The 17,131-nt window shown below is 35.3% G+C and overlaps 1 protein-coding gene across 2 annotated transcripts in view; it reads left to right on the plus strand.

Moving 5' to 3' along the window:
- TBC1D32 (TBC1 domain family member 32) overlaps positions 1 to 17,131 on the plus strand; it is a 193,378-nt gene that overhangs the window by 73,259 nt on the left and 102,988 nt on the right. For both annotated transcript variants that reach the window (XM_018053005.1, XM_018053006.1), the window contains 4 exons: positions 804 to 891; positions 2,777 to 2,895; positions 7,986 to 8,102; positions 16,195 to 16,283. In XM_018053005.1, the coding sequence (XP_017908494.1) occupies positions 804 to 891; positions 2,777 to 2,895; positions 7,986 to 8,102; positions 16,195 to 16,283 (413 nt within the window). The remainder of the gene's footprint in view (positions 1 to 803; positions 892 to 2,776; positions 2,896 to 7,985; positions 8,103 to 16,194; positions 16,284 to 17,131) is intronic.

The following is a 17,131-nucleotide window of genomic DNA, read 5'->3' on the forward strand; positions in this document are numbered from 1 at the left end:
TGAAATATATGCTTATCCTTTTAATAAAATGTTGAAAAATACAAATTCTAAATGGTTAGCTCTATTTAGAAGTCAAACACTTTGGCTAAGATCAGGCTGACCTATGAAATCTGAGGAAGGAGGAACATTTTATAGTGTCTTTGTTATTTCCTTATTGTGATTTTTGCTAAGAGATACTTCTGAACTTTACCATGAGTATATGTATAATATTCTCTGTGAAGTAGCAATTATTTCTGGTTTTCTACAATGTATATTAAATGAGGCTTATGTGTGTGTGCATGTGTGTATAACTTCCTCCTTTGGGAAAAAAGAATCATATTGCCTCTAAAAGGATGATTTTTAAGAAGATACCATTGTTCTTTTTAAAGCTGTTTATTTGAAAGCCCAGTGTAAAAATTCGCAGTCAATACAGATTAATCAATGATAATTTATTATTGAAGAACCATTAAAGGATAAAATAGTAAGATAACAAAAATAAGAGTTAGAAGGAATCTCTTTTCATTTAGTCCAAAGTCGCTTATTTTATATATAAAGAGACTTAGAGACATAGTGACTTGTTTAAGGTCATGAAGCTTCTTAGTTTTAGGGCTGGTACCAGAGCCTAGTTCTGAAATAAGATTGTCGAAAATATTTGTTAGTTTAACTCACTGATCATTATAGTTTTTTTTTCCTGCTCTTATTATCTTTACTTGAAAGACTGTCTAGCATTTTAATAAAGAAATCAGTAAGTCTGCATATAAAATGTAAATAAAATAGTAGCATGCTATGTTTTTCTGCTTCTCATGTTTTCTTATTTACATTAGATCAGCAGGCATAAAAAGTTTGGTTATGGAGTTTTGGTTACACAAGTGGCATCAACAGCAGCAGGTGCAATAGCTCTACAAAATTCAGGTAAGTTCTTTAAAAATATAATTTAAATAAAATGAGCCAGTCGATACAAAATTCAGCTGCCATGATCAAGTATCGGCTATTTCACTCTGAAGTTCTTCTTCCCAAGTTAGGCCATAGGTAAAAGAGTGTTAATGGTATTTCCTTTTCTCTTCCATGAAATCTCACTAGGAATTTTTTTTCTGTAAAATATATGTTCTTTCCTCAGAACAATGGTAGGTACATAATGAACCTAAACTAAGATATACCTAATGGCTTTAAGAACTTGTTACTTCATGAATCAAAAGTGTATCATCTTTTCTTGAATAGTTCCATCTGATAGGCTTTAATGCTCAGTTTCAGTGTTTTATATATGAATCAATATTTATAGTCATAATAGTTGTCACACATACATATCATTTTCTTATTCCCTTTTCTCTTCCTTTCTTGAAAGATTCTCACCCACTTAATTTTCACCACTATTTCTGGAGTTTATAGTCAGCATGTATTATCTACTACAGATTGGATTTTTAAGATGTTCAAATGTTGAAGACTTAATATATTGTAAAGTTACCTGAACCCTGCACCAGAGACCAGATGTAGTCTCTGATAGAGATGCTGTGATTATATTTAAACCTTAGAAGTGAAGAATCATAACCTCAGTGGTCACTATTGAGTCTCTCCTCAAATGAAAATATTTTTCTATGGTGTACCTAAATCTTAAGTATTTTTTGGCTTAACTTACTTGGACTGCTTATATTATGAAACATATTTCTTGGCAGAAGCTGTCCTAAGTGAACCACTTACTGCTTTACTTAGAATAAAATCAAATTTATTTATAGTACTCAGGGGCACATTAATGGAAACATTTGAAGACTAGATTCAATCCCAGATTTCCCTGTTGGTCGAGTCATTAAGCTTCTAAACCTTATAGTATCCAGCTTTCCTTCAAAGGATTAAATGCAATTTTTCATAGGACAAAGGAAGGAAGACTGACACTGCCTGAGTTCCTATGATGTCTTAGGTACTGCATAAAGAACTCTATGTATATCGTTTCATTTATACTTTACAGCAACCTTCAAATGTAGCACTTTTTCAGTTTTCACATTGGTAACTGATGCTGTTAGAATTCAAAAGATTTAAGGATATATAACTTAATAAGCTGGCAGATTAGTAATTTGAATGCTGATAGTCTTGATTTCAGAGCCTGTATATTTTGTTACACTAGAAACCCATTCTGCTGTAATGTGTTACTGCTAAATTACTGATTTTATGATTAGGTATTCTGTTTTACACTTTTCCATATGCTTTGATTCCTCATAAAAGAATTTGATAATCAAACTCAATGGTCACTTTCATTTAGATATGTAGTATCTGACTCAGGAAAATTTGAAGACTGTATAGAACCAAAAGTTGTATGAAATAGAGAACTGTTCTAAGCATATGGAAATACAAAAGGATAGTTACATTAGAGAAAGAGAACACATGTACTCTGCGGTTGCTTATGGTGCCTCCTGATGCCTCCTTCCAGGCTGCATTTTACTGTTAGCTCATTTGCAGAGTAACGTGTAAACTTTTTTGCTTTTTTTTCATGAAAACTACTGAGAGATTATTGACTAGAGGATTAAAAACTGGGACTCAAAATTCAGTCCCCTAGGGGAATAGTTTTGAGAGTTTAGTCATTACATGGTTTCATAATAATGAAAGTTTAGTCATTACATAGTTTTATCATAAGCATATATTAACAATATCAGCACTAATTTCTACCAAGGTTAGAGTTTATTTCTTATACAGGATTCAAGTATGTCTTTCGTCATTGTGGAACAGTCTCATCAGAAGGATAATTATGCCTTTCTGCCACAATTCAAAGAAGTAATATACTATAAATATGATATAAAATTCTTCCTAGGGTTTATTAATGCACTTATAACTGAATTATGGGCCAATCTGGAATGTGGAAGAGATGATGTTAGAGTAACCCATCCCAGATCTACTCCAGTGGACCCTATTGACCAAAGCTGTCAAAAGGTAAGAAATGATTTATCTAATAATGTATAGATTTTAAGTATCTCTCAAATTGCTTCATCCAGACTTTAATCCATATTCAGTTACAATCAGCAGCCTTTCCTAAGTTTGTCCTTTCCCTCCTTTCTTTCATTTCTAACTTTGTGTTTTTAAAATAAACAGGCAGAAATACCAGTGTTCCTTGGGAATTGTCTTGCAAGTACATTCTTTTTTTATGATATTCCTACTTTATTTTATTTGGGATTTCTTTGGAGGGAATGATGCTGAAGCTGAAACTCCAGAACTTTGGCCACCTCATGCAAAGAGTTGACTCATTGGAAAAGACTGTGATGCTGGGAGGGATTGGGGGCAGGAGGAGAAGGGGACGACAGAGGATGAAATGGCTGGATGGCATCACTGACTCGATGGACATAAGTCTGAGTGAACTGCGGGAGTTGGTGATGGACAGAGGCCTGGCATGCTGCGATTCATGGGGTCACAAAGAGTCGGAGACTACTGAGCAACTGAACTGAACTTTATTTTATACTATAATTTTTCTCAGTTAATAAATATCATAGACATCAGACAAAATAATAAACGTGGACTTAAAGGAACTAGAAAAATAACAAACAAATCCAAATTTAATAGAAGGAAAGAAATAATAAAAATCAAAACAGAAATAGAGAGTAAAAGTGAAAGTAGAAAAAGAACAAGCAAACCCAGATGTAATAGAAGGAAAGAAATAATAAAAATTGAAACAGAAATAGAGACTAAAAAACCAATAGAAAAGATCAGTAAAACTAACAGCTGATTTTTTTAAAAGATAAACAAAATTAATAAACCTTTAGCTAGACTTCTCCAAAAAAGAGAGGACCCAAATAGATTGGAAATGAAAAAGAAGTTACAACTAGTATCACAGAAGTCATGATATTACTATGAACAATTATATGCCAATTAAGTGGACAACCTAGGAGAAATTGTATATTTCTAGGATTTTGCCCATCTTTCAAGATTGAATCAGGAATACAAAATATGAATAGTCAGATGACCAATAATGAAATTGAATTCGTAATTTTTAAAAGACTCCCAACAGACAAAAACCTAGGATCAGATGGCTTCACAGGTGAATTATATCAGACATTTAAACAGTTAATCCTTCTCCTTAAACTATTCCACGTTTGAGATGAAGAAATATTTCAGAATTCAGTCTGTGAGGCCCACATCACCCTGATTCAGAAACAAGACTATGAAAAAAATATATAGAGCAGTATCACTGAAGGTAGTTGCAAAAATCCTCAATAAAATACTGGCAAATCAAACTCAACCATATATTAAAGGGGTCATACACCATGATCAAGTGGATTTATCCCAGGGTTACAAGGATGGTTCAGTATCTGAAAATTAGTTGGTGTGATAGTCTACATTAATAATTGAAGGGTAAAAATCACATCATCTCAGTAGATACAGAAAGAGCTTTTGACAAAATTCAACATTCATTTATGAAACTCAGCATTCACTGATGTATGAATGGATAAAGAAAATGTGGTATAGGTATAGAATGAAATATTACTCAGCTATACAATAAAATGAAATCTTGCCATTTGTGACATGAGTGGACCCAGAAAGTATTATACTAAGCGAGAAAAGTCAGATCGAGAAAGACAAATACCATATGATTTCATTTATATGTGGATTCTATTTTTGGGGGGGATTTAATTTTATTGTCATTTGAATTTTAGGAAACAATGATGTAGCTTCCATATATAAAGAGGTTCATTTAAAAGTTTTAATCCAGTTTCTCCTTCCTTCTCTCTATAGCTTTGCTTTTGCTGTATGCTAGACAATAACACATAGCTGTGTAAATTTAAATGAAAACTAAAAGTAAAAATTCAGTCTCAATTACATTAATCATATCTTAAGTGCTTATCTGTAGTCACATGTAGCTAGTGACTATCATATTGTACAGTTTAGAACATAAAATTTCCATCACCACAGAAAATTTTATTGAATAACCAGGACTGTGGAGCTAGGGTGATACTGTTAAATAGTGTCTGAAGATTATTTATTTTGTAGTGAGTAATCTTAGCCTGTAAATAAGGAGATGCAATTAGTTCTGCTATCAAATTTTTGATTATATGTCTTTGACCAAGACCCTTTTCGCTTCTCTGGTCCTCAAGTTTTCTCATCTATTAAATGAGAAATTGAATTAAACTATTCTTTCCATTATCTCAGTGTTCTGATTTTTGTGAAAATTCTTTTTTTTCCTTTCCTTTTTAAAAATTTATTGATTTTTAAATTGAAGGATAATTGTTTTACAGAATTATGCTGGTTTCTGCCAAACATCAAAATGAATCAGCCATAGGTATACATATGTCCCTTCCCTTTGAACCTTCCCCCCACTTCACTCCCCATCCCACCCCTTTAGGTTGTTACAGAGCCCTGGTTTGAGCTCCCTGAGTCATACAGCAAATTCCCATTGGCTGTCTATTTTACATATACTAATGTAAGTTTCCATGTTACTCTCTCCATAGATCCCACCCTCTCCTTACTCACTGCCCCCCACCCCCGTGCCCGTAAGTCTGTTTTTTTATGTCTGTAACTCCATTGCTGCCCTGGAAATAATTGCATCAGTACCATATTTCCATATTCTGTATATATATTAGTATATGATATCTGTTTTCTCTTTCTGACTGACTTCACTCTATTTAACAGGCTCTAGGTTCATCCACCTCATTTGAACTGGCCCAGATAGATTCTTTTTTATGGCTGAGTAACATTCCATTGTATATATGTACCACAGCTTCTTCACTCATTGATTTGTCAGTGGACATCTAGGTTGCTTCCATGTACTAGCTATTGTAAATGGTGCCACAGTGAACCTTGGGGTACATGTGTCTTTTTCAATTTTGGTTTCCTCAGGGTATATGCTTAATAGTGGGATTGCTGGGTCCTGTAGTGGCTTTATTCCTAGTTTTTTTTAAGGAATCTCCATACTGAGTTCCATAGTGGCTGTCTCAATTTACATTCCCACCAACAGTGCAAGACTGTTCCCTTTTCTCCACACCCTCTCCAGCATTTATTGTTTGTAAACATTTTGATGATGGCCATTCTGACCAGTATGAGATGATATCTCATCATAGTTTGATTTGCATTTCTCTAATAATGAGCGATGTTGAGCATCTTTTCATGTGTTTGTTATCCATCTGTATATTTTCTTTGGAGAAATGTCTATTTAGGTATTTTTCCCACTTTTTTGATTGGGTGTTTTTCTGGTATTGACTTGTGTGAGCGGCTTCTGTATTTTGGAAATTAATCCTTTTTCTATTGTCTCATTTGCTATTATTTTCTCCCATTCCGAGGGTTGTCTTTTCACCTTGCTTATAGTTTCCTTTGCTGTTCAAAAGCTTTTAAGTTTAGCTAGATCCCACTGTTTATTTTTGTTTTTATTTCTATTACTCTAGGAGGTAGATCACAGAGGATCTTGGTGTGATTTATGTCTCAGAGTGTTCTGCCTATGTTTTCCTCTAAGAGTTTTATAGTTTATGATCTTACATTTAGGTCTTTAATCCATTTTGAGTTTATATTTGTATATGGTGTTAGGAAGTGTTCTAATTTCATTCTTTTACACATAGCTGTCCAGTTTTCCCAGCAACACTTATTGAAGAGGCTATTTTTGCCCCATTGTATATTCTTGCCTCCTTTGTTAAAAATAAGGTAACCTTAGGTGTGTGGATTTATCTCTGGGGGTTCTGTCTTGTTGCATTGGTCTGTATTTCTGTTTTTGTGCCAGACCATACTGTCTTGATGACTGTAGCTTTGTAGTATAGTCTGAAGTCAGGAAGATTGATTCCTCCAGCTCCATTCTACTTTTCAAGATTGCTTTGGCTATTCGGGGTCTTTTGTGTTTCCATATGAGGTGTGAAGTTTTTTGTCCTATTTTTGTGAAAAATGCCATTGGTAATTTGATAGGGATCTCATTGAATCTGTAGATTGCATTTGGTAGTATAATCATTTTTTATTTTAGTGAAAATTCTTTATGTGTTTGATCTTCAGAATTTCTGAGACTAGTGAACATTTTAAACTGTCAAGAGGAAAACTTAATAGTTACAAATAAGTGCAATTAATATAATAAAAACTAAATATACACATATTAACAGAATATAGGGCTTCTAGATGTGGATAGACTTAATAAGAAAGCCTTCTAGAAAATATGTGGCAAACTTTTGAAAGCTTATAAAGTAACATAATAGGTCAATGGGAGGGCTAGAGGGAGCTCCTTAGTAGGATAAGAAAAGTTTGTATATGTGGCAGTCACTTGAAGGAGACTGCAGGCAGATTTGATTGACTGCAGTGATGATTTCAGGCTGAGGAAACTTAATGGCAACTGAGGCTTTTGAGACTGAAGGGAAGAAAAGTGTCAATAAAGTGCCTTGAAAGTCATGCTAAGAAGTTTAGATCTGATGTTTAGTAATGGGCACCCACTGCATACTTTTACACAGGGCATCAAAAGAATGACCTGTGCCTGAGAAAAATATTCGGATTCTTGTCAATGAGAGAAGAGCAGGAGCTTAAAGTTTTCATGGAGAGATTAACTTGGTAAAATTGCATGAGAAAACGAGCTGATTTTGATACGAAAAGCCATAGCTTTTTCTAATTAACTGTAATCATTAATATATTACTTGAATTTCCAGTGAATGTATCGACAGTTAAATGCTGAAAATAGCCTTGTGATCTGAGTGCCGTAATATATAGAATTCGTCATCTTGCCCCAGAGCCCTGAAGTATTATATTTTCTTACACATCAGGTATAACAATCCAAAGAATGAGAAAAATGTATCATTTCATTTTTGTCAGAACCAAACTGTCAGAGATACATGATATTTTAAAACATTTTCCAACTCTCAGTTACATTTTCTTATAGTTTTTATGCATTGTCAGTACATAGATTATTGTTGATGTTAACTATTTTGTACTTGTCATAGAAGCATATATTTCAGTTTTACGGGTTGATTAGGCTTATTTTAAAAACTCCCATTTGCATTAATGACTCTTCAGTGGATGTGACTGAGAAAAAAAAATGAATGATTTGAACAGTTTTTTTTCTTCCCGCCTAGTCTTTTCTAGCACTAGTGAACCTGTTATCTTATCCTGCTGTTTTTGAGCTGCTTGGCAATCAAAGTCTTCCTAATAAAACAGAATACTCTCTTCGTGAAGTCCCAACAAGTATTATTGTAAGTTATTTTCTTTTAATCTTTCACTTTTACAGTGCTACTTTTTAAGATATGTAGTAAAAATGCAGTGTAACAGAAAAAAAATGGTACAATAAATCACATTTGAAAACCTATTTGATTTATTTACCTATAAGTGAAAGTGAAGTCACTCAGTCATGTCCAACTCTTTGTGACCCCATGGACTGTAGCCTACCAGGCTCCTCAGTCCATGGAATTTTCCAGGCAAGAGTACTGGAATGGGTTGCTATTTCCTTCTCCAATATAGAATGTTAGCTTCCAAATTATCTGTAAATGGAATCTTTGATCCTGGCTGTTTAAAAATGGCGGCACCTATTGAAATAACAAGGTTAACGTGAGTTTGAGTAAGCTCCAGTAGTTAGTGATGGGCAGGGAAGCCTGGCGTGCTGCAGTCCGTGGGGTTTCAAAGAGTTGGACATGACTGAGCGACTGAACTGAAATGTTTCCCAAATAAGGAAGAGATCCAGCATATATAAAAGTTAGTATATTAATTATTTTTAGATGACTCATGTTATTAGTCATACAATTATTGCTCCTTCATTGACTAAGATAATTAGGAATAAATTGTATCTAAAGAGTCCAATATGTTTTCTGTTTATATTTTAAATGATCTGTGTATTACTGCCCTATGAGGGCAGTATATGAATATTTATTTAATTTGAAACTTATTTTATATTCATATTTCAAAATGGGTAACTTATTTTAATCATTCAAGTGTATTAAGTTCCTCATCTTTTGTTAAATTTATGAATTAAACACCGATTTGTATTTAAATACAAATTAAATATGTGTATATATGCATTATTAAGGAGTCATTTAATTCTGAAATTCTGATCATTACATTTATCTTTTGGTCAGTTTGTCCAGTGTGTTGTTTTTCTTATATCATTTTGACATTTTGAATTCTTCTAATTCTTGTTGACCCTAAACATTTTATTTTTAAGAATTTGCTCTACTTTGGAAATTTTTTGATAATTTATATGAATGAAATACAAATAAAATATTTTTCTCTTTAAACTTTTATATTCTTGAAGTGTCCCATTTTAGCTTATACTTACTTATATCTTGGCACTTCTTAAGTAGTTTTATAATTAACCATTTATCTGCCTGTCTTCCCTATTACAATGTGAGGACCTGAAAGCGAGTAGAATATCTTGGTCATATTTACATTTAGTAATAACTTGATAGTATATACCCAGTGAATGGTTTTCGAAAGTATTTCTAATATTATTATCTTTATTGAAATCTGTTGTGGAACACAAGTATTATATTAATACAAATGTGCTGTTATTTAATCTTGAGCAACGGCTTTGGCGTTTGTTCTCAAGTTTTTGTAGATGTGCTATAGTGCATAGTCAAAAATACCTGTTCACTTAAGTAAAGGATTTGTCTTTAATATAGTCTTAAAATGATTAACTGCATATAGTTTTGCTAGTCCATCTTCTTAATGACACTACATTTTTAACCCTGTAAATGAATCACTGCTTCCAGTCATCATTTAAACAAGTATAAATTCTTATTAAAAAAAAAGCCTCCCTTGATCTATGTTGTCTATTAGCTATCACCCTATAGTTTTCTTTTTTGTTTCTTTGTCAGAAAGTATCTTGAAAAAATTGCCTATATTTGAATTCTCAACTTCTTTCTCTTGTATCAACTCTAGAAGTCACTGTAATCTGGAGTCTTGCCTAACCAACTACTGAAATTGTTCTGCCAGAAGTCACTGATAAATATGTAATTCCCTAATCTAATGGAACCTTGCCCTCAGTTCAGTTCAGTTAGGCGCTCAGTTGTGTCCGACTCTTTGCGACCCCATGAATTGCAGCACAGCAGACCTCCCTGTCCATCACCAACTCCCAGAGTTCACTCAAACTCATGTCCATTGAGTTGGTGATGCCATCCAGCCATCTCATCCTCTGTTGTCTCCTTCTCCTCCTGCCGCTAATCCCTCCCAGCATCAAGGTCTTTTCCAATGAGTCAACTCTTTGCATGAGGTGGCCAAAGTATTGGAGTTTCAGCTTTAGCATCAGTCCTTCCAAAGAAATCCCAGGGCTGATCTCCTTTAGAATGGACTGGTTGGATCTCCTTGCAGTCCAAGGGACTCTCAAGAGTCTTCTCTAACTCCACAGTTCAAAAGCATCAATTCTTTAGTGCTCAGCTTTCTTCACAGTCAAACTCTCACATCCATACATGACCACTGGAAAAAGCATAGCCTTGACTAGACGGACCTTAGTCGGCAAAGTAATGTCTCTGCTTTTGAATATGCTATCTAGATTGGTCATAACTTTCCTTCCAAGGAGTAAGCGTCTTTTAATTTCATGGCTGCAATCACCATCTGCAGCCTTGATTTTGGAGCCCCCCAAAATAAAGTCTGACACTGTTTCCACTGTTTCCCCATCTATTTCCCATGAAGTGATGGGACCAGATGCCATGATCTTCGTTTTCTGAATGTTAAGCTTTAAGCAAACTTTTTCACTCTCCACTTTCACTGTCATCAAGAGGCTTTTTAGTTCCTCTTCACTTTCTGCCATAAGGGTGGTATCATCTGCATATCTGAGGTGATTGATATTTCTCCCAGCAATCTTGATTCCAGCTTGTGCTTCTTCCAGCCTAGCGTTTCTCATGATGTACTGTGCATATAAGCTAAATAACCTTCCCCTATATTTAACTTTATTTACCATCTTGTGGCATTTAGTGGAGTTGATTCATTCCTCCTCATTGTCATTCTTTTCTGTGGCACTAGTTCTAGGTCTCTTACAGCTTCTGTGGTCTCCTTCGTGGTCTTCTCGTCTGCTTTCTAATGTCCTTTAGGTTCAGTCAGTTCAGTCACTCAGTTGTGTCTGACTCTTTGACCATATGGACTGCAGCACATCAGGCTTCCCTGTCCATCACCAACTCCTGGAGCTTGTTCAAAGTCTTGTCTGTCATGCCATCTAACTATCTCATCCTCTGTCATCCCCTTCTCCTCCTGACTTCAATTCTTCCCAGCATCAGGGTCTTTTCCAGTGAGTCAGCTCTTCACATCAGGTGGCCAAAGTATTGGGAGTTTCAGCTTCAGCATCAGTCCTTCCATTGAATATTCAGGACTGATTTCCTTTAGTATTGACTGGTTTGATCTCTTTACAGTCCAAGGGACTCTTAAGAGTCTTCTCCAGCACCACAGTTCCACACCTTTAGGTTCATTTCATCCAATTCTGTGGCTTCAGTTCTACATTGACAACTCTCTGAACTGTATCACTTACTTGACTGCCAGATCTATACCCATATTTCTACCAGATAATGGACATTAGGAAAACTCAGAAATCTGAAATTTAACCATGTCCGCAACTGAATATTATGTTTTTGTCTGTCTTAAATCAGTTCCATTTCTTATTTTTCTATCTCAGCATATGGCACTATCATTCATATAGTTGAATGAACTACACACTGGAAAGTCATTTTTGACTCCTCTTTATGGTAATTTTTCACTATTTATAAATTTTTCTCTCCTTCATAACTTGATCTTATTTACTTTGTTTATATTAAGACTACCTTAGTTTAGACCTTGGTTTCTTGTCTAGATTACTCCAGTGATATGTTAACTGTTTTTTCTTCCAGTCTTAGCTCATAAGTTATCCTCACAATGATCCTTTAAAAGTGAAAGCCAGATGCAGTCATTCTGTTTATTTCCTTTTTCCCTTTGTCTCCATACACAGTCCATGCTCCTTCACATTATCTAATATCTAGTATAGTCTGTATAGAAGTTTCCTCTGTTGTGTCAAAGATGTCTTTGTTTTTTTCAGTTTCTCAAGTCATGATCCAAACAAGGTCCAGATGTTGTATTCAGTCATTATATCCTCTTCAGTCATTTTCTAAAACATTTTCCCCTTTTTGTTTCCATGCAGTTAACTTATTGGAGAAACTAGGCTACTTTTGCTATAAGTTGTACTAATTGTATCATTAAGAGATGTGAAATGGTGATTCTATTTGTTGTTCCTTTTTATATTTAACTGAAATTATTAAATAAGGGAATCTGAAATACAGTTCTTTCAGAAATAGCAAAAATATGCAGAGTAATGAATTTGTGTTCTAGTAATCTGTAAAAGGGAGGTTTTGTGATGGTTATTATCATAATGAACTTTTGGTTTTTACACATGTATTTCAACTCAGTGCAGTCATTATTGCTTTTGATGGTCAAAATATTCTTTCTTTGTCTACTGACTCCTTTTGTTATTTGGTATTTTTCTTTATTGATTTATTTGATAGGATATTCCAGGTTCATTTTATACATTTTCTGGTTTAGGCTTTCTCCTCTTCTTTTTAAAATATCCCTTTGTCTTTTTCTTACAAGAACACTTGTCATTAGATTTAGGGCCTGCTTGCTTAAGCCAAGATGATCTTACCTCGATTCTTAGTTACCTCTGCAAAGACCCTTTTTCTCAATAGGGTAACAATCATGGATTTTGGGGATTAGAACATAGACATGCTTTTTCAGGGATAGTTACCATTCAACTCACCACACCGCCAGAATGGCATTTTCATCTACCTCTTGTCTATAGACTAAATGTTTGTATACCCCCAAATTCATTTATTGAAACTTCATTCCCAGTATGATGATATTTGGAGGTGGCATCTTTAAGGGGTGAAGTGAAGTGAAGTGAAGTGAAGTGAAAACTCTCTCAGTCATGTCTGCCTCTTTGTGACCCCATAGATTATACAGTCCATGGAATTCTCCAGGCCGGATTACTGGAGTGGGTAGCCATTCCCTTCTCCAGGGGATCTTCCCAACCCAGGGATTCAGCCCAGGTCTCCCACATTGCAGGTGGATTCCTTATCAGTTGAGCCACAGGGGAAGCCCTTTAAGAGGTGAATAGTGCCTAAAAAAAAAAAAAAGACCCTTGCCCCTTCTGCCATCTGTGGACACAGCAAAAAATGACTGTCTGTGAGCTAGAAAATAGATCCTCATCAGACACAAAATTTGACAACTTGATCTTGTACTTCTCTGCCTCCAGAAATGTGAGAAATAAACTTCCGTTGTTTCTAAACCACCCAGTCTATGGAATTTTATTATAGTGTCCAGAATGGACTAAGACATTCCCTTCTTTGACGAAGTACAAGGAAGGACTTTTAATAGACTGAATTTTGCTTATAGATGTTCATGGACTAACTAGTTGCAAGCTACTCCTAATAATGCAAGTATGGGAATATTGGCATTATGTTTTATCTGTTCTTTATCCTTCACTTGGCTCTTTCTTAAGTAAAAGGCGTCAAATAGCACAAACACAAGCTTTGGGACAATTTTAAACACAATAGGCACTCAAACATATATTGAGTTATAGGAAATGAATATTCGCCTTTGTTTTTCCAGTCTTGGTTTCATTCTGGCTTACTTGGTCATTTAACGTATTCTCAAGCTAGACAATATGCTTTAAAAAAAAAAAAGTACAGAGTTTCTGACTCCTTTTTGCAAGTCCCAAGCTTTACTTGCACTAATTTGTTACTGGAAAGCTACTGCTTATTTTAGGAAACATTGCCTTCTTGACACTCATTTTGCTTAGAAACTGAATTTCTCCATAGGGCAGACTTCTCAGGAGTTTCCTTTTCTTCCCTAAGTGGTGATCCATCAATATAATCCTCTTTGAAGAAGAATTCATTTACTGTAACATTTGTTCTCTGAAAAATGCAGTATCATTGATAGATTGCTGCAGGTAGCTTATTGGAAATACATTCTCTATCCTGTATTCTTACAATATCTAATACTTGGATTCAGAGCTAAAACTTTTGAACCATGAAGTGTCAAGAAGTGTTTTGAAATGAGGAGTGTCTAGTTGTGAAGAGTCAGTCAGACATGATTGAGCGACTTCACTTTCACTTTTTACTTTCATGCATTGGAGAAGGAAATGGCGAGCCACTTCGGTGTTCTTGCCTGGAGAATCCTAGGGACGGGGGAGCCTGGTGGGCTGCTGTCTATGGGGTCGCACAGAATCGGACATGACTGAAGCGACTTAGCAGCAGCAGCAGCAGTGAGAAATGGAGTATTTCCTTCTGTATCAGTAAACAAGGATGTCACAGGCATCAGGGATTTTGAGCCTCCAAAGGTGAATTCCTGAACCCTGAGTGCACTCAGGAAGGAGAAGAATACCTTAGTGAGATCAGGCAGCCATTGGGCTCCAGCCACTCCCTGTGGCGAGCACTTAAGAACTCAGGATGTGAACTCAGGATACTGGCCCTAGGATAGCTGATATGCTAATAAAAGGAATGATTTCTGTGAGTCCAGACTCTTGTATCTTTCCATACATAGAAAAGTGCTAATTTCCTTAACTTGGGATATCTAGTTTTCTTTAATTCACAAAGATGTTCAGACTACCTGCCTTTTGTTGCAAACTTCTGTATAAGCTTATCTGCCTTTTGTTGCAAACTTCTATGTTACCTGACTCACATCCCGACCCACCCCTCTAGAGCAGTTTTCTCAGGGTTTCTTGAGATGTTGCCTCCTGAGCTTAAGTCCTACAAATTTGCATTGGATAAAACTCTCAACTTTAAGGTTGTGACTATTTTTAAGTCAACACTTGCTAAGAAGCAGACAACAATGACAGATTCTTAAAGTTAGCAATTCTTTCATTCTTCATTGTTAGGCTGATTGTAAATTCTTGTGCTTATATTATTTACATATTTTTCAAGATATCTGTGGAATGGTAAATGCCTTCCTAAGTGTTCCATGTAAACAGTTTGTAAGTTTATTAAAACTCCTGTATTTACTGTGTCTTGTTTATTATTTTTCAGATGTGATTTTAAGTCCATTATTTCCTCCTTCTTACCGACTTATTTCTTGGCCTTTTAAGTTATTTGATATGTTTGTACTATTATCTACATTGACCTCAGTAAATATGTGACTTTATTTCCTAGTATAACCTTCCTCCTTTTGCCATATTGGTTACAGAAGTATCTTAAATTTAAACTCATGAAATGTAGCAAGTTTGTTGGTCAGGAAAATGAACAATGAGAGAGAAAGGTATTTGTCTATAAATAAATTTCTTAGGCCTAAGCCCAAAGATATGCACAAAAATCATGCATTATAGAAAGAAAACCTCTTAGAGAATGCTCAAAATTTTGTGTTGGGCTTGTATTTTGTTGTCATTGCTTGGGACAGCTAATGACACCTAGGCATCAAGTTCTCTCTGCATCAGTGATTTTTAAACCTGGTTACCCATTGCAACAACTTGGGAAAGCTTTTACAAGGATGTTAATGCCAGAATCCTCCCCTCAGGAATAGTGAGGTAATTGCTCTGGGGTAGGAGAAGGCAATGGCACCCCACTCCAGTACTCTTGCCTGGAAAATCCCATGGATGGAGGAGCCTGGTAGGCTGCAGTCCATGGGGTCACTAAGAGTCAGACACGATTGAGCTACTTCATTTTCACTCTTCACTTTCATGCATTGGAGAAGGAAATGGCAACCCACTCCAGTGTTCTTGCCTGGAGAATCCCAGGGACGGGGGAGCCTGGTGGGCTGCTGTCTATGGGGTTGCACAGAGTCAGACATGACTGAAGCGACTTAGCAGCCGCAGCAGCAGAGCCTGGACAGCTGTTTTCTTTTTTAAGTTCTATAGGGTCGTGTTCAGGGTTGGAAACCACTGATTTACATGAGAAGACGATATCTATTAACAAAATCTCAAATAGTTCCAGATAAAACTAAATCCACTGTTTATGCTTCACATTTGTAGAATTCAAATTTGTTTTTGAAAGTAGTTTACATTTTTAGCAGTTTAAGCAGTATTTAACTGGTTGCAGTAAACTGCTTACACAGTACCAAAGTGGGTTATAAACTAATGATTCTCCTTTTTGGCTAAACATTTGATTCATTTCAAGAATGTTTACAAGTCTTAATGTCCATATCACACCCAGACCAATTAATTTAGAATCTAGGGGTGAGACTCAGCTATTAATTAAAAAAAAAAAATTCCTTTTTTAAATGGCTCTCTACATTCAAATGTAAAGCTCCATACATTTACATGTAAAGCACAAATCTAACTATTTGTCAATTTGATTTTCTTTAAATGGTTTCAGCCAAGTACAGTCTAACTCTAAGACTATTTTATAGGATATTATTGACAGACTTATAATTTTGAATTCTGAAGCCAAGATTCGTTCTTTATTCAACTACGAACAATCACACATCTTTGGTCTAAGGTAAGATGCTGAATTTCACTTGGTGTTTTCTGTGTTGTAGAAATAGTTGAGCATATGTTCTATATTTATAATATTTAAAATTATTTTATGATATTTAAATTGTTATAATATTTTAAATTTTATAATATTTATAATATAATATTTAAAATTATTTTATAATATTTGGAATAATTTTTAAAGCATGTTTAAAGGTAATTTGTCTTCTGTAATATTACAGAGTAAATTATAGTCATTAGATTTTTACATTATAGTCTTTGCTGCATTTAGGTTCTGTATTAGCACTTTTGCTTGATTTATTAGAGGCATTTTATTTACTATTCAGTTTTCTCAGGAGTCAACTGGGGCTTCCCTGCATTGGTATCATTGTAGCCACACGATCCGGGAAACAAACTCACTCAGAAGGACAATGCAGATAGTGGAGTGCAGTTTAGTACACCTGTGGGCCCAAGGCAGAGTCTCCTCCTAGCTAAGGAAACCAACCGACTTTTGTGAAAACCTATGTATCTTAAGTGTACTGCTCAAGCCCACATCCCCAAATTCCTTAAACCTAACCTGGGAAATGTTAAAGGGAGATACAATCAGGTTACAGCCATGATTCATAATCAGAAGGCTCAGCTGGTTATACACTGTAGCCTACACCAATGGGTGCCATAAAGATTACAAAGGTGATTGACTACATAGAGGATTATTACATTCTTTTTGGCGACAGGAAATCTTGATATGGAATCTGGTGTTTATCAGTCCCGGAGGCCAGTTTGGCAATAGGTATGTTATCCCCATGGCTCCTAGGCACATGGTCCAAAGCTCACTGAACGTGGAAGATGGAGTTTCCTTCTTTTTCAAGATGG

This window comes from Capra hircus, chromosome 9, assembly GCF_001704415.2.
Source record: "Capra hircus breed San Clemente chromosome 9, ASM170441v1, whole genome shotgun sequence".
Taxonomy (NCBI): Eukaryota; Metazoa; Chordata; class Mammalia; order Artiodactyla; family Bovidae; genus Capra; species Capra hircus.